Raw genomic sequence first — 21,615 nt, forward strand, 5'->3', positions numbered from 1 at the left:
CTGATTTTAAATCTATTTTATTTTATGTATTTTTTATAAATCATCACAAATTTTTGGAGACAATTTCCCATAGAAATAAATTAAGCAATTCTTTCATAGAAACATCTTCTCATGAAAAACAAACAAAACTAATACAAAGAAGAAGTGGACTATTTAAAGATTCTGATTGATCCCCTGGCCTCATTTTCATGTCTGTTTCTGACTTTCATAGGACAGGCCCAGGCACCCGTCTGCACCTGTGGGCCTTGTCTCATTCCTGAGCAGTACTTTCTTAGTGCTTTGGCCCATTAGGTGGTATCTTGGTTGATTTCAACATGTTATATTTATGCTAAGAAGAAAAGCAGAGACTGTAGATGCAAATTAATTTATGTGATCTCTTTTCTTAATTATAGCCATAATTACTCCATATTCAAAAGATTACCTTTAGAACATCAGGGGTGACATCCGAGAAGTCCAAAACAGATATCTTTCTAAATGATACAGACAAAACTAAAAACTTAACTTGTCTATTGCAGATAAGCATAGGGAAGGAATGTTCTTAGATGTTTTGTCTTAAGATATTCATTTGAGAGTGTGTGTATGTGCATATGTGAGATAGATAGATGATAGAGAGAGAAATAGATAGAGGATAGATAGATTGATTGATAGATGGATAGATAGATGTGGGTAGGTAGGTAGATAGATAGATAGATGGATAGATGGATAGATAGATAGATAGATAGATAGATAGATAGAAAGATAGATAGATAGATAGATAGGTTTCATTCCCTGGTACTAGGCTGCCTAGTTTCAAGTCTAGATCTGTCAGATTCTAACAATATGATCTCAGGTGATTTTCATAACCTCTTTGAACCTCAGTTTCCTCATCTATAAGATGAGGATAGTGACTTTATGGAGATAAGGTTGTTAGGATTAAATGAGTTAATGCCTTTGAAACATTCATTGAATATATTTCCTAAACTGTGGTATTAAGTATATTGACCCTTTATCATTTTTATATTATGTAGATATGTATAATATACATACTATATATCAAAAGGTTTGTATTATATATAACATATTTTTATATATAATAAAAAGAAAAGCTGTATATTATATTATAGGTTTATATTATAAAGTATTATACTTTATATTATATATTTTATATTATATAATACTTTATATTATATACAAAGGTTACATATATAACCTTTTTAGACATTTTAATTTAGACTATGTTCAAAAGTATGAAAGGCATACATTTCAATGTTCCTATATCTTACTTTTCAAATCTTTGTTTTTTTTTCAGTTTGAGTTTATTCATAATGTCTGAAACCCTGATGAAGTTCTTAAATGTTAATTTTTTTCCACCAGTTTTAAGTATATATCCCATCATTTTAAATATTATGCCATGATAAGACGTGTCGGTCTCTTTCGAAAGGTTGGGCAGTTGAAGATGCTGTTGAAGTCGGTGCTGGACCAATGGAGCCATCACAAAGTGGCCTTTGATGAGATAAACAGTTACCTGATGGAGGCGCGATATTCTCTCGCCCGGTTCCGTCTGCTGACCGGCTCTCTGGAAGCTGTGCAGGTTCAGGTAGACAGCCTTCAGGTGAGGAATGAGTTTAAGCCATCCTTAACATTCTTTTTAATTTGAGAAAATCAAAAAATTAGCAAATGCAAACATCACCCTGGAACATTGCTGTATATTATTTATGTTTAATTATTTTAAAAATATTTAAAATTAATTTTACCTTCTTGATTTGTTACTTAATCACACTTGCTTGTGGATACCAAATTCTGGATTAGCTGGTGTATAACTAAATGATTTTTTAAGTTCTGTTACGTAAATATCCTCATGAATGTATTTTATAAAATGATTTCATACCCAAATCAGCCTCTTTAATCCATGTCGCTGCCTTTTATATCTTCCCTTTCTCTTTTTTATCCTGCTTCTCCAAACATATTCTAAGGGATTAAAAAGAAAGCAAAGAGAAAAATAGCGAAAGTGGTAAATTTTTAAACTATTAAGTTGTTTTCATTCAGCATACTTTCAGTGGTCTATCTAATGTCTACACATAATCCTCTTTTTCTAGCATTTACTGCTTGGTTTTCTGTGTGTCCATTATCATTGCGTTCATCTAGAATGACATTGCCACTATTTGACTTAAACACAGCATCATCTCCTATCTCAAGTCACTGCCCTAAATCAACTGCTGCCCTCACTCCCTTGCGCACCTGGGCACTGGGCACTCTTACCTGCCGCTCGTCTTTCTCCCTGGCTAAATAACGCAGACTGTGGGATGGGCAGGGCAGGTCCTTGAGGGATGGGATACCAGCAAGAGCCCAGCATGTACCCTCCTTACATGAGTCCACTTCCCTGGCTTGGCAATCAGCGTTTATATGTTGCTGACCTCATATGCAGACTTTCTAGAGGGAATTTCTTTTTTTGGGGGGGGTGGGTAGGGCAGAATGGAGGAAGAGTAAAATATATATATATATATATATATATATATAATTTATTTAAGCCTTAAATAGTTGTTGTGAATACTAAGAAGCATTAAAACTTACTTTGAGAATAGTAAGTTTTAAAAACACGTTCTATAGGGGCCGGCCCTGTGGCCGAGTGGTTAAGTTTGGCGCACTCTGCTTCGGCGGCCTTGGTTCAGTTCCTGGGCATGGAACTACACCACTCATCAGCAGCCATGTTTTGGCAGTGATCCACATACAAAATAGAGGAAGACTGGCACAGATGCTACCTCAGGGAGAATCCTCCTCAGCAAAAAGAGGAAGATTGACAGTAGATTTTAGCTCAGGGCGAATCTACCTCACCAAAAAAACCCACAAAAACCCACAGATTTTATAGCTTTGAGGAGGTTGGAAGAACTTTTAAATTTAGCTTATTCTGTGTTTAACACCTGCAGGTGTTGTCTTAAGATATGGAAGGGTTCGGGGTCTTTTCCTTGCATGTTTTGATTTGATGGCAATCAGATATCGGTGTTAAATAGGACTGCATCTTTGTAGTCGACTTCACCTGTGGAGTTTTCCTAAAATTGAGGCTATCACTTCAGCAGTATTTCCAGGGAAATATCTTTCTTCAGGTTCCTTCGCTGGCCCTTGGTAGAAGACTCTGCCAAGCCTGTAGCCTGTCTAATAAATATTCTTTGGGAGGAAGAGCACCCGGAGATAAAACTTAGAGAAGATGCTCAGAAAGGCCATGGCTTCTTAAAGTCTGATTACAGGAGTTTTGGGTAGAACAATTCTAGATACGTAATAAAACAGAGACTGGGGTTTGACTTTGAGCAGCAAAGAGGACCGCAGTGTGACATTGCACGCATACCACCACCATAGCTTCCTACTAGCTGGTGGACGAAGACATCCTGCATGAGCTTTTCCAGCAGCATCCCAGATGCGACCATAGGAAGGCTTAATGGTTAAGAATTTTTTCTCACACCCATAAGAACAAACTCACAAAAGAGAAGAAATGATTATCGAAAGAACGCTTCTAAGGCATTGGAACAAAGTCATGGTTTATGTATTTGTATGCATATATTTATGAAAACAGCTATAAATTACTTTTAAATTGGATGATTAGCATTTAGATCCTGTCATGTTATCTGTGGCACTTTTTGTTTGGGCAGAATCTTCAAGATGATCTGGAAAAACAGGAAAAGAGCTTACAGAAATTTGGCTCTGTCACCAACCAATTATTAAAAGATTGTCACCCACCTGTGACAGAAACTCTTAGCAATACACTGAAAGAAGCCAATATGAGGTATGGAGCATGCTAATTTGACACTGTGATGCATTATTTATATCACAACCTTATTATAAATAATGATACAATTAAAGCTTGCTGGCATTTTGAATTTGAGCTGTATATTTAAGCTCTATTCTTTTAATGTTTTAATTTTCACAAAATGAATTTAAGGATAAGTAAACCGAGCAAAGATATTTAGAAAAAAATCAGAACTACTAAATACCCAAGATTGACTTCATTTCTACTATGTACCCTTGAGATATGAGTGTGAAATGTTACTTTTTTTATTATGTTAAGTAAGAATGAGACATCCCTGCATTATTTCCATATTCACATGAACCAAGATCATGAAAAATAAAATAGTAAATAATGGCATTTGGTGAGAGGTGGTAATCTGCCCATGAGTGTTGGCTATTGTTTCCAGATGGAATAACTTGCTGGAAGAGATTGCTGAGCAGCTGCACTCCAGCAAGGCCCTACTTCAACTCTGGCAAAGGTACAAGGACTACTCCAAACAGTGTGGGTCTATGGTTCAGCAGAAGGAAGATCGAACCAATGAGCTCTTGAAGGCAGCCACTAACAAGGACATCGCTGATGACGAAGTTGCTACATGGATTCAAGATTGCAACGTATGTTCGGAAACTATGGTGCCTTCACAAGACACCTTTCTTAGATTCCTCAAGTTTATCAGGGCTAGTGCTGATGTGTGTAAGCTTTTGATATGTCTGAATATGTGAGACAACTATCCAAAAATAATTGTTTGAAGTATCAAAGAGCCTGCTAGGTTTTCATAACACAGTTGCACATGTATCAGATTTAAGGGGCCCCTCCTATTGTTTCATTTTTTTAAGATGAGTTGTTTTCCCATTTTTCCTAATGGGATCCAATCCATGTGAAAGATTTTGGCTCTGTAGAGATGGTCAATACAAGAAATGACCATATAGAGAATAATGTTACCTCTTATAAAAATACACTGTTAAAGGTATTGTCCATTTAGGGTCATTATCTCTTATGTAAGTATCAACAGTGTTTCTTCTAAGAATTTAATGGTAGAAAGAAGTCTTTCACTCCTGATTTATGGATATGTTTCTTTTTAATAGCTTTTTAATATTTCGCTTTTTCACTGTAGCTGCCAATAACCTACTTAAGGTTTTTGAAAACTGGTCTTCTCTTGTTTCACCCATTATATGGCTCTTACTGTTTGTCCGTATTTGTCTTTATTTTAATGAACTTGTTTCAAAGATCTTCTAATAAACTTTCCCCAATGAGTTTATTAGAATTAGGCAGGTTATAAAAAGTGCATAAATAAAAGTTTAACGTATTCTAATACCTTCACATGAATAATGATCAGTTTAAAGCTAAAGTTTAATATTTACAGTAAAGATAATTCAGTGCTTTTTTGTTTCTCCTTCCATAGTTTATCCTTACAAGGTTGGTCGTTTTAAATTTTCAGGCCTCCTGAGCTGTTTTTATATATACTGTATATACCTGTTTTAGAGTGTAGTGCTCCAAATCATTTCTGTGGATTTTCTGCTCTGTGTCAAGGTTAAAGTTGCCCTTTGCTTTTCTTCCTCTCACAGCAGTCACTGCTTTAGACACAGCAGGCTCTACTCTCTCCACCATGTCTGGTGGGGCACCAGCTACAGGTAGCAGAACCAGTCATTTGTCATCTCTAAATAGTAGATGGAAACCAGAAACTGGGAATTTCCATTGGCTTATTCTGTGAGCATATAAGAGGGCCCCACAAAAAGTGGAGGCAAGAGATGCCATGGGAAAAAATGGACATACAGTCAGCTCTCAGCCCTGCTCATCAGAACTGTTGCTAGGGTTCTACACCCCACTGAGACAGGAGAGTCTGTGGTACCCAATACAATGTGACCATGCATGCAGAAGATTCTGTTGACAGACTCATCCCTTGTGTGTATAATATTAAGTAGAGAATGATACAACACAGCCCTGTGTTTTCTATTTGATACCAATTACATTAGGAAGCAGGAAAGAATTGCCAGAATGTCTCCAGTTATTGGCTCTACTTGTAGATAGCGTTTTTTTCTTGTTTATGTATGTTTTTCTGCGTTTCTCCAGTGTCATACAATGAACCTATGTAGCTTTTATTATCAGAATGGTACATATGTTTTCAAAAGTGTTAATACACATGCATATTTTTAAAAATCAGATTCACTTCTCAATTTTTTTTCTGCAGGTGAAGGTTATTTAGTGTAATAATTTGACAAATAAGAGTTGAGTGTTTCTAGATGTGTGACCCTTTGCTGATTGTTTACAATGAGCACACTTAACATGGTGTTTCGTGATGCGCATATTTTCCTCTCCAATAGGACCTCCTCAAAGGACTGGGGACAGTCAAGGATTCCCTTTTTGTGCTGCATGAGCTGGGAGAGCAACTCAAGCAACAAGTGGATGCTTCGGCAGCATCAGCCATTCAATCTGATCAGCTCTCTCTGAGTCAACAGTTGTGTGCCCTAGAGCAGGCTCTTTGCAAACAGCAGACTGTGTTACAGGTACGGAGCCCATAGCCAGTATGTTGTAAATTGGGTATCCTATAACGTCTGGGCATAGACCTGGGAAAAGAAGAATTTTTCATCATTGAGGCAATCCCACGTCCAAGACCAAAGAATTAAAGAAAACTTGGAAGTTCCAATAGGGACCTGGAAAGGTGGGAGTCTTGCACTGTTCCTTACAATGTAATTTTGCCCCTAAACCAATGCTTCTTTCCATGGTACTGAGTAAAATATGTTCTTATTTATTAATAAATACTAAGTAGCTTTAATATTCATTATATAACAACTTTTTGCAAGAATCAGAATATATTTCTGTTTGATAATGTATTTAAAAAAATAACCTTAATAGGTTAATTAACGGTGCATAGAAATAATTCTGTTTTAGAAAAATTACATTAATAAAGAGAATAAAATTTAAATCATTGGTAGCCTTGTTTCTTTAGGAATGGCATCTTGAGAATGGCAGTGTGACCCAAGAATGTGAAGATTAATTTCAATATCCACTTGCCCTTTTACTAGATTTCTAAGTACCAATTTTCTTTTGTGAAAAAAAGGCTGGAGTTCTTGACTATGAAACTTTCACCAAGAGTTTAGAAGCTTTGGAGGCCTGGGTAGTAGAAGCTGAAGACATCCTGCAAGGGCAGGACCCTGGCCACTCATCTGACCTCTCGACCATCCAGGAAAGGATGGAAGAACTTAAGGTAAGTGTGTTGAGGTCCTAGTCCGAGATCTTCTATCTTCTGTCCTCCAAATCTTAAGGAAGACTCAAAACTCCTGGCGTAGGCCTACTTTTCATTTTGAGCTCGCAAGGAAACTCTTCCCAGCTCTGCTTCCCTGCTCTCCTGTGAAGTGAACAGTGTGCTGGCAAGGAGCACAAGCTGATTTCACAGCCCGAGATGGGAGCCCAGCCAGGGGCATTCCTAGGATTCTACCACACAGCTCTCTCTTTCCTACCGCTAGTCCCTCCCCGTGCCCAGTCAATCACCTCCTTCGTAGCCCTTGAGCTTCCCATCTCCATCTCTATCATCATCTACTCCTCATTCAAGCCACCCTCTCTCTCTCTCACACCACTGCAGTGACCTCCATGGATCTTCTTGAAGCCACTGCTGTCTTTCCAACCCATAGCTGCCAGAATGATCTTTTTCTTTTATTTATTTATTTATTTATTTTTATCTTTTTTTTTTTTTTTGGAGGAACATTATCCTTGGGCTGACATCTGCTGCCAATCCTCCTCTTTTTTTTGCTGGGGAAGATTGGCCCTGAGCTAACATCCATGCCCATCTTCCTCTACTTTATATGTGGGATGCCTGCAACAGCATGGCTTGATAAGCAGTGCGTAGGTCCACAGCTGGGATCCAAACCAGCGAGCACCAGGCCATCAAAGCAGAGTGTGTAAACTTAACCACTGCTCCACTCTGCCTCTGGGCTGGCCCTTGATATTTTTCTTTTAAAGGGTTTTACTTAATTATGAACTATTTAAACATTCAGTAAAGTAAATAAAATAATAGAGATACAAATTTTATCATATTATTCCTCTGCTTAATCTCCTCCATGGGTTCCCATTTTTTCTCAGGATAAAGGTCAGTGTGGATTATCAGGCCCAGCATAACCTGGCTTCTCTTTCCAAAGGATCTCATCTTCACCACTGTGTGTCTCATCCTCCAGCCCCTTGGGAGCCACAGTGCTTCCTGGCATCTGTGTGCGTGATGTTCCCCCTTTCTGGAATTCTTTTCTTGTCCCCACCAACTCCCTCCCAGCAAAAGGAATAAACTCCTGGTCATTTTGTTCAATAGCACTTTCTTAGGAAAGTCTCCACTCTGTCCATGGTCAGGCTCCCCAGAGACATACTTTCACAGCGCACTATTCATTTGCTTCAATGTTTTGTCATACCATTTAATTATGGTTGGTGTGGTTACTTGACTGCTGCTGTTCTCTCTGCTATTGGAATAATATCTTACCCTCTGGAGCACCATGAGAAAGAAGGAGCGCGTCACGTCAATTTGTCAACTGCCCATGTCCACTCTCGGAAATTCCGCCATCTAATAGTTATGCTTTTGGCTTCAACAGTTGGAAAAATTTCTTCTTTCTTCAGGGTAACAAGCCTTTTGCAGAGCATCCAAGGAGAAAACACTCACAGCCAAAGGCATCCTGACATTTTCTCCTTCCTGTAGCCAGTTTCCTAGATGGAGTTATGGATGCCCACAGGAAACCAGAAGAGGCAGCTTTGTCCTGTGTTCGAAGGGAGGAAAGAGGTCTGAAAGCGTCACTTTCTCAGTTGAGTCTCACCCGCTTTGGGGTTGGAGTCAAGGACCTAAAACTGAAGTTCTGAAGATAATGTGTGGTGATTTCAAAGCTCAAGTGGGATTATATTCCATCTAGCAAGAACCCAACAATTCTTGTTTACCTAGCTCTCCACTTTCTAGCTGGGTGGCCTGGAGCCGTTAAAGTTTCTGGGCCTCTTTTTCCTCATTGTAAAGTGGGAACAGTGGTACTTGCTTATGGGGTTGTTTTGAGGATAAAATGTGTTATTACCTGTAGAGCTCTTGGAACATGCTTAGTTCGTATTAAATGCTCAATAAATGTTAGCCATTACTGTTGTAACTATTATTATTATTATTAAATAATAAAGGAGCAGATTAGCATGAATCAATGAAATATAAAGGGTAAGAAACCATTTCAGTCATCAGCATAATTTTCATTCTGTATTAGTTCTTACAAGAGTTACTTATGAGTAAATAAATCAGGTAAATAATACACGTAAATTCCTAAACGTTCGATAAAGGACAGTGAGCAGCTGTAGCAGTGGGAGCTGATTAGAAGATGCAACTTTTCTTCTTCTTTTTTTTAAAATTATTTTATTGAGGCCATATTGGTTTATAACATTGTGTAAATTTTAGGTGTACATTATTTTTCAGCTTCTGCATAGACTGCATCGTGTTCACCACCACTAGTCTAGTTTTCATCCATCACCATATGCATGTGCCCCTTTATCCCTTTCATCCTCTCCCCACCTCCTGCTCTTCAGGTCACTGCCAATCTCTCTTTATCTGTGTGTTTATCTTCCACATATGAGTGAAATCATACAGGATTTGTTTTTCTCTAACTTATGTCACTTAGCATAATATCCTTAAGGTACATCCATGTTGTTGCAAATGACATGATTTCATCTTTTTTATGGCTTAGTAGTATTCCATTATATATATATGTATGTCCCCCACGTCTTCTTTATCTATTCATCCATTGATGGGCACTTGGGTTGCTTCCATCTTGACTATTGCAAATAATGCTGCGATGAACATAGGAGTACATATATCTTTTTGAATTATTGATTTCATGTTCTTTGGATAAATACCCAGTAATGGAATAGCTGGATCATATGGTAGTTCTATTTTTAATTTTTTGAGAAATCTCCATACTGTTTTCCATAGTGGCTGCACCAGTTTGCATTCCCACCAGCAGTGTGTGAGGGTTCCCTTTTCTCCACATCTTCTCCAACACTTGTTATTTCTTATCTTTTTAACAATAGCTGTTCTGACAGGTGTAGGGTTATATCTCATTGTAGTTTTGATTTGCATTTCCCTGATAGTTGGGGAGTTGAACATCTTTTCACGTGCCTGTGGCCATCTGTGTATCTTCTTTGGAGAAATGTCTGTTCATATCCTTTGCCCAGTTTTTTACTTGCAGCTCTGGAGATTGTAAGCAAGTTGCCTAGAAATGCATAAGAGATGCAAAGACTGGCTTCTTCCGGAAATCGAAAGTTCACTGCGCATTTTGAAAGAGCTCTGCCTTTTCTGATCGTGGTGCTAAACCTGCTTTTAAATCTTGCTTTCAGGAACAGATGTTAAAATTCAGCAGCATGGTCCCAGACTTAGACCGTCTAAATGAGCTTGGCTACAGGTTACCCCTGAATGACAAGGAAATCAAAAGGATGCAGAATCTGAACCGGCACTGGTCTCTGATCTCCTCTCAGACAACAGAAAGATTCAGGTAGAGGAACCAAGAGGTGTTTTGGCCACTCTGACATATCGGTAGAAATCAGTTTATAATATGTGTAAATGTATAAAGTCTAGGCCTTTCCAGTGATACAAAATTTGATCTAAAAGTGGGAAACTCACATTGTGAAGTGGTTTCTGATGTTTAATGTGCTAAATATTGTTTTAATCAAAAAATAAAAACTTTTTCATGTAAGTATATTAAAGATGCATACATAATTTTATCATTTGTAAAACTTACCATTTTAAACTTTTTTTTCTTGAATTTTCTTTTTTCAGTTTTGCTACCTAACATGAAAGTTTTGTGGTGGTCACATTAGTGTTGGAGACAGAGAATATTAACCCTAGTTTTGTGTGCTATATGCTTATAAGATGAAGCAACCGCATAACCATTATTCTTTTTCCTTTGTTCTTTCAGTAAGTTGCAGTCATTTTTGCTTCAACATCAGACTTTCTTGGAAAAATGTGAAACATGGATGGAATTCCTGGTCCAAACGGAACAAAAGTTAGCAGTAGAGATCTCGGGCAATTATCAGCATCTTTTGGAGCAGCAGAGAGCACATGAGGTAAGTTAAGCCAGTCGATTTAGGGGTAATAAAATAGTTCTAGGCCCTTGGAAGATGTTGTAAAATGCCACGTGGCAGAATTGAAGTGCCATCTCTTGTGCTGGGTCTGCTCAAATGCCTGCGTTGTTTTTGCCTTCTTTCTTAAGCTCAACATTTTGATATCTTAATTACAAAAATGTGGTCCAGTTCTTTGCTCCGCAGTTGGTTATAAGCATGTGGCAGCCTTCAGTATGCTGCAATGGATAGTTCCAGAATCATGGTAAAGTCTACTTATGGGGGAGGTTGAAAGAGGAAGCAGAGGAGATGTGTGAAAGAAGGGCAGAAAGTTAGATGATTTTCAAATTGAGTTATAGACTACGTTAACATTGCCAAGGCCAGTTGCGTAAGAATTTTTACTTTAATCAAAAGTGTTTGATAAATGAAAATTTAGAAAGCATACATGCATTTTATACTAAAAATCAAACTACCAAGTATCTCCAAGTGTACCTCTTCATCCAATTGCATTCTAATTATTTCTCAAGAAACACTGAGGGAGAGCTAGATACAAAAAGCAAATTCATGAATTTGCTTTTAGTTTCTATTTTGCTATTTACTGGTGTAACTAAGTTACTCCATGCATTCGTGAAATACATGCAAATAGAGAGATTTATTGTTGTTAGTGCCATTGGTCAAGTCCAACTGTTAGTCACCAGACCCCTGCCGGGTCTTTCTGCGCCATCCTCTCCCCTTCCAGCGCTGTATCAGACGATGCTTTGCTGCTATTCACAGGGTTTTAATGGCCAATATTTTTGGAAGCGGGTGGCCAGGTCCTTCTTCCTAGTCTGTCTGGAAGCTCTGTTGAAACCTGCCCCCCATAGATGACCCTGCTGGTATTTGAAATCCCACTGGCATAGCTTTCAGCATCACAGCAACATACGGCCACCACAGTATGACAACCGACAGGTGGTGGTGTGATTCTCTGACCGGGAAGTGATGGTGCAGTGGTGAGAGCGCTGAATCTTAACCACTAGACCACTAGACCTGGCTTAAATGGAGAAATAGGATTTACCTAAAAGCAGAGAAAAACAGTACAGAACTGAAAAGACAGTGAAACTAATTTTAAAGCATTTTGCCTAAATTTTAAAAGTAGAGAATTTAAATATGTGTAAGGTAATTTGAAGTCCAGTTTTATCAAATCGACAGATGATGAAGTAAAATGTAATGAGTCAAAACTGCAATAAGATGATCACTGGACGCCCACCGGGGTGACTGCCATGAAAAGGAGAGTGTTGAGGAGGGTGTCGAGAAACCGGGATCCTCACAGATTGCTGGTGGGAATGTAAAATGGTGAAGCTACTTTGGGAAACAGTTCAGCACTCTCTCAAAATGTTAAACATAGAGTTAGAATGTGGCTCGGTAATTCCACGCCACTCCACTCCAAAGATATGAAAATATGTGCCCACACAAAGATGGTGCAAGAATATTGATGGTAGCAGCATTGTTCATAATAGCCAAAAAATAGAAGCAACCCAAATATCCATCAACTGATGGATGAATAAATAAAATATGGCATATCTATACAATGGAATACCATTCAGCAATAAAAAGGAATGTGGAACTGATGCATGTTGCAACATGGATCAACCTTGAAAACATTATGCTAGGTGGAAAGGGGCCAGTCACACTAGACAGTGCACTGAATGATTCCGTTTCTATGAAATGTCCAGAGTAGGCAACTCCATGGGCACAGAAAACAGGTTAGTGGTTGCCTACGGCTGGGGGGTTGGGAGTAAATGGGTAGCATTGCTAATGAGTATGGAGTTCTTTTTAGAATAATGAAAATGGTCTAAAATTGATCGTGGTGATGGTTGCAGAAGTCTGTAAAAATAGTAAAAGTAACCAAATTATACACTTTAAATAAGTTAATTAACCAAATTAAATTGAGAAAACAGTGAGTTTGAAAAAAGCAAAAGAAAAAGTGTGAAATTTTTTTCCATTCTTGTGGTTGGCCTGGTGGCGTAGTGGTTAGGTTCACGTGCTCCACTTTGGCAGCCCAGGGTTCACAGGTTTAGATCCCAGGCACAGACTGCACACTGCTCAAGCCGTGCTGTGGTGGTGTCCCACATACAAAATAGAGGAAGATCGGCACAGATGTTAGCTCAGCGACCTTCCTCAAGCAAAAAGGAAGATTGGCAACGGATGTTAGCTCAGGGCCAATCTTCCTCATCAAAAAAAAAAGATCTTAAGCTATTCTCTGTCAGAAAATGGACTATAGTCTACATAAAAAAATAAACCAGAATACAAATTATGTGTTAACTAACTTTATTCAGTGATTTTGAAAGAAAAGGGGAAATGTAATTCTATTTTTAGTCACTTAGTTTTAATAAACAAAAACTAAGCTTTATAAGTATATCTTAATTGATTTAAAAATACATTATTCCTACATTGCAGGATTTTACCCATATCCTGTTCAACCAGAGATATTTTTCATAGCCCTGCTAAAACCAGAATTTTTGGAAAGTTATTAGAGAGGTGGTCCCTAAAATTAGGAACTCTAATGTATCTTCTTCCTTTTTTAAAATAATAGTTGTTTCAAGCAGAGATGTTCAGTCGTCAGCAGATTTTGCACTCGATCATTATTGATGGGCAACGTCTTCTAGAGCAAGGTCAAGTTGATGACAGGTAAGATCTCTGATATATTATTATGAAGAAAGTTCCAGTAAATTAGTCATTTTCTTTTTAATGAACAGATGAGAGGGTATATGTCCCATCTTCCTAAGGCAATTGTACTGCATTGGAGCCTCAGTAATTGGAGGAAAGGCTTGTCTGAATCTTTGAAATGACTGAGTATTGTATCTTTTTAAAGAATTGCTATTATATTATATGAAGAATATAGAGTAATTGAAAATCACCTAGCCAAACTTCGCTAGTCATCTGTAGGAGACTGGAATTAATGAATAGATCAGAATGAGTTGTATCCATGATGAAGCAATGGTTTGTAAACAGATGCTTCTAATATTCTCATGCGATTACAGAAGTTTTATTCCTCAAAGGAGCATAGAGAGCATTAAACCATCTCTCTGGTGTAGAGATGAAAACTTGAGGCCCAGAAACGTGGACTGGTTGGACCAAGGTTACGTAACTGAGGAGCTGCGTTATCAAGCGTAGAGTTCATGAATCTGGTTTGTAGTCAGTAGCAGCCGGCTTGCGCATACTGTGACAATTCCTCCAGGTTTGAGAATGGTTTGCTACCTTAAGTCAAATTACACTCAACCTGAAATCCTATTTCCTCCTCATTTACTTAGCAGATTATCTCTTTATTAAAAATGCAGAGGTTGCTATCTCACGGCTGGCCCTGTGGCTGAGTGGTTAAGTTCGTGTGCTCTGCTTTGGCAGCCCATGGTTCGCCAGTTCAGATCCTGGGTGTGGACCTGTGCACCACTCATTGAGCCATGCTGTGGCAGCATCCCACATAGAGGAGCTAGAATGACCTACAACTAGGATATGCAACTGTGTACTGGGGCTTTGGGGAGGGAAAAAAAAAAAGAGGAAGATTGGCAACAGATGTTAGCTCACGGCCAATCTTCACTCAAAAAAAAAAAAAAGAAAAAAAATATACCTTTTTAAAAAAGATGCAGAGATAGTATCTAAAAATCTCCTCTTCGGATTTATGTTATGTGAGTTGACAATTTTGTACAGTATTTACCTTTCCTAGGAACAAGATTTACTCTATCCTATCTACTTCTGTGATGATATTTGTAGTATAAACCTCATTTATTTTGTTACGTACATCCATGTTTCTCATATTTAGGACCATTAGTTGTCATTATAATTAACGTAACATTTTTTAAAAAATAGAGAATAAATCATTATTTTATTGAAGTTTCTTTTTTTTTAATATTTTAGAGGCAATCTTAGTTTTAAGTGGATATTTCTTTGGAAGTACATGAAAGATTAGGTGGTTAGGCTTGGAACAATAAAATGTGATACCATATTTATTCTATTCTAAGTAAGCCAAACTTAAATGTGAGATTTACTGAGAATTTAAGGCCTTCAAAATGAAACAAATTCAAATGCAATTAACTTATCTTTTGCTTTATCCTCCCTTAGCCAACTCTATAACAATATTATAAAACTTTGAGTCATTAAGTAAAATAAAATTTAAAATTCACTCACAAGCCAACATCTATTAAATTTTAAATGTTAACAGTTAGGGAAAAACACCAAAGAGATGGAAATGGGAGAGTTGGACCGGAGGATAATTTGGAAAGTTGCTAGTGAAAGAGAAATTCAGATTAGAGCATGTTGACAATAGGAAGGCCCAGATTCCAAATAGATTGTGTTTTAAAAGTTCACTTACAAGTTTTGTTTTTTTAGAGTTCAAGTTCAGCAGTTGGAACAGTGTCATGTTTTAAGTAATTCCTCCTGCTGGCAGGTAGCTCACGACAGCTTGATTCCACAAGGTGAGGACCAGGGCTCCAAAGAGATCTTGGCTAGTTACCTGGGAGGGAAAGCAATACGCAGGGTACTTTCCTGTTGCCGGATGTTCTCAAGTCCTGGAGTGACACATTTTCAGAGATGATAGATGCTTGGTATAGTCGTGTGAACCTAATTCATCACCTTTCATTCTACTACAATTAGATTATAAATATCAGAATTTTCTTTCAAAACCAGAAGCACCAATAACACATTTGGTTACAAAATCGAAGTTTATAGTGGCCCTAGATGATAGGAGGTATCAAGAATTTAGGAGTCCAGACTAGGAAATCCAATTGAGATTTGAAGCCACTCTCAAGAGGAGAGAATAGTGTATCTAGAGAAGAAAAGCAAAACTAATATGAGAGAAAAAACAAGTCATGTTACACTTTCGGACTAAAATGTGTGAATAACACTATAACCTACAAAGAAACTCATTCTGTTCAATACTGGGCAAGCCAGTTCTAAAGCCACAAGTTAAATGTTAAAGAAAACTTAATAAAGAACTACCAACATTTTTGAAAGGTAGAATACACAAAGGTAGAAAGAACAAACTAGAAGATCTGAGATTATCCTGAAATTGAGAAAGCTTAAGTAAAATTTATGTCAAAGTGTGTAGACAACCTTTGTACAAATAGCGATGACCAGATAGTCTTCATTTTTCTAAGAACAAAATGAAGTGGGCTTAAAATGTAGAAGGGGCAGTTTAGATTAATATGTGGAATAATTTGCTAAAGATTGGGACTCTGTTGTGAGGGAATAGAGTGCTGAGAATTTATGGAGTACGGTTTTAAAAAAGATTTTTAAATAACATAATTTTATTTAAGTGGCTTATGATTCTAGCTAAAATAACCCAGTTTTGTTCATCCAAAGTGGCTTATAATTCTACCTGAAGACAGAGGTTATAAATCAGCTTTCTCCTCATTTTCTCCTGCTGTAAGACACACAGGATGCTGTCACATGCTGCATGTGTTGCTATGGTCCTGCTCAGAGTTTGGGGCCATTCCCATTGCATCTGCCACCCTGCTCTCCCCACCCTCTCACGTACTCAAGGAGAGAGTAAATGACAGTGATCTTATAGATATGCCTTCAACCTGTGCTGAGCCATGAAAACACTCACTGTTTGCAAACACCCATAGTTTAACTGTTACTAATTTTTTAAATTACCTGCAGTAGATCTGATAACAAATCATGGCATGACATTTGAAAACCTCTGCCCTGGATCGCTTCTCAGGACTCACGGTCATCAAGTATATATACGTTGGTTGATTATGTACCTACATCCAGGATAACAGTGTTCTTCCCTGTGTAATTATTTCTTCACCAGGGATGAGTTCAACCTGAAATTGACACTTCTCAGTAATCAGTGGCAGGGAGTGATTCGCAGGGCCCAGCAGAGGAGGGGCATCATTGACAGCCAGATACGCCAGTGGCAACGCTACAGGGAGATGGCAGAAAAGCTTCGTAAGTGGTTGGTTGAAGTGTCCTATCTACCCATGAGTGGTCTCGGGAGTGTTCCAATACCACTGCAACAAGCAAGGACCCTCTTTGATGAAGTGCAGGTAAGGTGCAAAACACGCTGTTTTTTAAACCTCTTCTCCATTTCCTCTGCACACTTTACCCTAGCCTCAGTTCTTCAGAAGGATTCTGGAGTGGCATTGCAATGGGGACAAACATTGTTCTCAAATGTCAACAGAAATATACAAAATGATTGCATTGCAAAGCCCATATTTAATGATCAAAGTATGGTAAGACCCCCCAGCAGCTCATTGAATCCCAGCATGGGTGGAAAGACAGTGGCAAAGAAAGGAAAACTTTGCATTGATTATACATGCTTTACTCGTGCATGTATATGAGTATATTGTATACATGTATGGATAACGTGATTTAAATGTGTAGCGTAAGCATTGTAGAAAAGATACAAGTCTCAGTCCTGTTTCAGCTCTTTGTCTGTTCCTGGTCCAGCCCTTTCCTTTCACCGGCCTGGGATTTGGGACTCCAGCCTCTTAGACCAGTACCTCTAGTGCTCTCATCAGTCCTTTCCAGTATATTTCATGGGCTCCTCTTCTTTGGAAGGTCACTGTTCTCTGCTTCCTTTTCCTCCTCACATCTCTGGGAGACCTCATCTACACACATGGCTTCAATGACCCCTTACTAGCAAAGAAGGGTAAAATTGCTATCTTCTGGTCACATTCGCCTCCTGAGCTTTCGACTCATGTATTCAACTGCCTTTTAGATTTATATCTATGTGAATCATAGACATAATGTACTGTGTGGGTTCCACCAGAGCCTGTGATTTCTAGACCAACCATTCTCCATCAGTCCATGTCATCACTGCCTATCTGTTTATCAGTCAGGAACCCTAGAGTCACTCTAAACCATATTCTTCTTTTTCTCTCCCTCCCCATATCTAATGTGCCTCAAGTTTCCAGCCCTACTGCCACTGCCTTAGATTAGGTGCTCATGATTTCTTGCCTCAACAGACAATAGCTTCCTAACCTGTCTTAGTGTATCTAGTATACAGACTTCTTCCATTCCATTTTTCACCCTACCGCTGAGTGCTTTAATCCAAACACGTCACTTCCCTGCTTAATATTCTTTTGTGAATCTCAGTCGCTTTTATGAAAACCAAGTTCCTGGGCAAGGCATGGTGGGTCTTGCCTCATCTTCTACCCGTCTTTTACATGCTTCCTATATTCCAGCCACTGAAAACTACATCCAGTGTCCTGAATTCATCATACTTATCTCATATAGTGAATTCTTCCATCTTCATTTCTCTGTGTGGAAGGTGTCCTCTCTGTGACTCCGTCATCACACCAGGTTCTTCTTAATCTGTCTTTCTAGACTCATAAAGCCTTTCCCACTTTGAAGAAGCTTCTCTGTGCACCCAACGTGGGTTAGATGCCCTTCTGTGTTCCCTGTGCATCAACCTCATCATCAGCTTTCATATGGTTTTGTGACTGTATTTAACTGGGGGGGAAAACTAAGCCTCTCCCTGTTAAGTTCTCGTTCATTTGCATGTTGCTTCATTCATGCACAAAGTACTAGCTCAGTAAATGCTCATTGGGTAAAAGAGGCTGTGTTATGTATGCAATGCTTTAGAGTCATTTAAAAATGCTCATACTAGGGAAATGGTGAAGAAGAAGAATGAGAAAGTAAAAAGCTATGGTTCCTTTCAGTTCAAAGAAAAAGTGTTCCTGCGACAGCAAGGCAGCTACATCCTAACCGTGGAGGCTGGCAAACAGCTCCTGCTCTCGGCTGACAGTGGGGCTGAGGCTGCCTTGCAGGCCGAACTCACTGAAATCCAGGAGAAGTGGAAGTCAGCCAGCCTGTGTTTGGAGGAACAGAGGAAAAAACTGGCATTTTTGTTGCAAGTAAGTTCAGCTCTTTCCTTCTATAGACATGATGCAGTTTAAAAAGCCCCTTTAAGAGTTGTGCTGCGTCCCCCCTTGTTAGCCTGAGAATCAGGACATTGCCAAGATCACTGAGTCATACCCTACAGTATTTGATCCCCAGTGCCTGATTTAAGACTTCGTCTGATCTTGCATGAACTAGAAAAGTTTCCCAATTTTCAGTAGTTTCTCTTTCAGGAAAATCCCCCAACCAAGTTGTTTTAAGTGGAATAAGACCGTCCAAGGGGTGAATACTGATTAATGGCTGGTGCTAAGCCAGGAGCCATGTAGTGACTTTATAAATCCAGACAGGAATGCAAAGAGTGGATTCCACTCGCTAATCTAAGACTCTAAAGTGGTTTTCAAGATTGAGATCTCTTCTTTTATAGCAGGGAAAAACCTATCCAAGAACATACTCTTGATTTGATCTCAGCTTATCCAAGGGAGTTGCTATGAGATAAAATCTCGAAGGAGGTAGGTTAAGCCTTTAGTTGGATACAGATGGCATACTGATCATACAACTAGTTTAGGGACATGTGGATTTATCCAGACCTCTCACAATATGGTTCTTTCCCTCACTTTCCAATTCCATATGTAATAATTAAATCAGCAGTTGGAAAAGGACATGGTCTCTAAACTTAGATAAACCCAAGTTAAAACAAGAATAAATCAAGTAACTTGGTTAACTCACCCTATCTAAGCCTCAGTTTCCTCATCTGTAGAGTAGGTGTAATTACACCTCTTTCATATGGCATTGTGAGAGTTTAATGAAGTAATAAGGTAAATCGTGTCAAAGTACCTGGCACATATTGAACACTCAGTAAATGGTGGTAATTATTGTTGGTAGTAGTATCATTTTAAAATGTGAACACAGCTAAATACTAATGTTTTATATATGTTGATAACCACCAACACTTTATTGAGATTATCTATTAAATTTGGCCCATCACATTTTTGGATCAGAGCTAATAACTAAAGTTAATGGAACACATGTTGCTTTTTTTAATGCTTCAAGTCTGTACACTCATTGGGTTTATTCTACTGAATTTTATTTAATAATATATTACCTTCTGTGTGGGAAACAATCAATCAAAAATGCCACCGACCATCTGTGAAAAGAACTCTTATTTGCACATAGCACAATTCATCAGTCATACAATATGCCTGATTCTTTTGTGCTTTCAGGAAAGGATTAAAAACATTATAACTCATTCTGTAGAAAACATATTAATCATTTATTTTTCTTTATATGTGATGTGATTTTTGGACATATTCCCGAGGCCTCATAAGGCGAGATGGCTGAGTCACTGCAAGTACTTTTCTTGTTAGTCTGTCTGTTGACGTGTAAAACATCTACTTTGACAGGGTTGCAGACCATGACATTTAGTTGTTTCCTTCTAATTCATGTAGTAAAAAGACTTGCTTATAGCTTCAGAATCTAAGCCATCCTTGGTAAGGGGGGGTCCCTATTCTTCTCTTGTCAAGGTTTATTTAATTTTGAATTATATACCAGGTCCTATTTGCCTAAGAAGGAATTTATGGAGCTAAATTCTAATGTTTATACAACCTCATTTTAGTGTATTTTTTCACCACAGGTAGAATGCTTATCCATCTTTACCTTTTAAATTAATGTTCTGAGTAAATTTGTCAAAAATACTGTCATAATTCTATGCCTTGCATGTTCACTTGCTTATCACCTCTTAATTTTATTATGAAAAATAAGAAGCTGACCACTTTCTCTGTTAGATCAGTGAACATTTGTTGACTACGTGTTGATAGACTTCAGAGTATGTGACGATTTCATTGAGAGCCCTGTTCCATTTAAGCAGAAAGAGGATCTTTTTGCCTACCCTCACCATGCTTAGCATTGATGAACTAAATGCAGCCTGGAAATGCAGAGATATTTTAATCAAGGGCAATTGGAACAAATGCGTCCAAGACAGACAATTTTGTTTGTTTTTTCTGGTGACTGGGAAGGGGAAATGTAGTCATGCACTCTAGAAAGTTCCCTGAAGGAATTTTAAAAAGAAATGAGACTCTTGGGCCAAACTGTTAGTTCAGTTAGAAACCAAAGACATTTTGAGTAGGGAGGAACCTTAGTCAACCCTTCTTAAAGAAGGTAGTTGTAATAGCACCTATGGGTAGCTGTGCTGAAAATACGGCATCGGGAGAGAAGATCGAAAAGAACCCAGGCAACAGGAGACCGCTGATGGTGAAAGAGAGAATGTGAAGGAAAAAGCAAGATGATTTGGCACCAGGCTAACTACTAAAAGCAACCCTAGCTGTCTTTCTTTGGAGCTCAGTAATTTAAGCTGTAGGGAGTGGTCACTGGGGAGGGTTACTCTAGAGGGGGAGGCCAGGAAAGGGGGGTGCTAGACAAAATTAAGGAGATCTGTTTAGTTGAATTTAATCTGCACTGGCACTGAGACACCAGATACGAGTTAATATGTGGATAGAGTGCTATAAGGAATCAAATCTCCATTATGGTTCCCTTAATTTTTTTTCTTTTACTTTTTTTAATTACAAAAAATATACGTGTCTGATAAAAAAATTCAGGGAATAATTAAGAATGTAGAGTGAAAAATGATATTTCTCCTACATCACGACCCAAAGTCTATCATCTTCCCCAGAGGTAACCATTGTTACCAGTTTGGTGTGTACCTTCCAAAACATAACCACATAATGTGTGTTTTCTTTTGTCAGTTAGTAGAGATCTAGAACATTCTACACTGCCACTGTGTACCACTTATCCTGTTTCTATTTCTGCAACAATGCAAATTTATGTGCCTCATACTATTTATATATTGAATTAAATCAGAATCAGGATGATATTATTTGTACATTTCATCTCACTTCTCTTACTCAAACATTATTTTTGTCCTGAAAGAGATTCCACATCTTCTTTTCTGTCTCTTATAGTGCGTTTGACATAATGTAGACATTGTGTGATTA

At 38.2% G+C, this 21,615-nt stretch overlaps 1 protein-coding gene across 2 annotated transcripts in view; it reads left to right on the plus strand.

Moving 5' to 3' along the window:
• SYNE1 (spectrin repeat containing nuclear envelope protein 1) overlaps positions 1-21,615 on the plus strand; it is a 443,793-nt gene that overhangs the window by 350,542 nt on the left and 71,636 nt on the right. For both annotated transcript variants that reach the window (XM_070603011.1, XM_070603013.1), the window contains 10 exons: positions 1,421-1,591; positions 3,621-3,754; positions 4,164-4,368; positions 6,076-6,258; positions 6,813-6,959; positions 10,091-10,245; positions 10,669-10,816; positions 13,383-13,477; positions 16,599-16,833; positions 18,451-18,645. In XM_070603011.1, coding sequence (XP_070459112.1) covers positions 1,421-1,591; positions 3,621-3,754; positions 4,164-4,368; positions 6,076-6,258; positions 6,813-6,959; positions 10,091-10,245; positions 10,669-10,816; positions 13,383-13,477; positions 16,599-16,833; positions 18,451-18,645 — 1,668 coding nt within the window. The remainder of the gene's footprint in view (positions 1-1,420; positions 1,592-3,620; positions 3,755-4,163; positions 4,369-6,075; positions 6,259-6,812; positions 6,960-10,090; positions 10,246-10,668; positions 10,817-13,382; positions 13,478-16,598; positions 16,834-18,450; positions 18,646-21,615) is intronic.

The sequence above is a fragment of the Equus przewalskii genome, chromosome 32 (assembly GCF_037783145.1).
Source record: "Equus przewalskii isolate Varuska chromosome 32, EquPr2, whole genome shotgun sequence".
Lineage (NCBI taxonomy): Eukaryota > Metazoa > Chordata > Mammalia > Perissodactyla > Equidae > Equus > Equus przewalskii.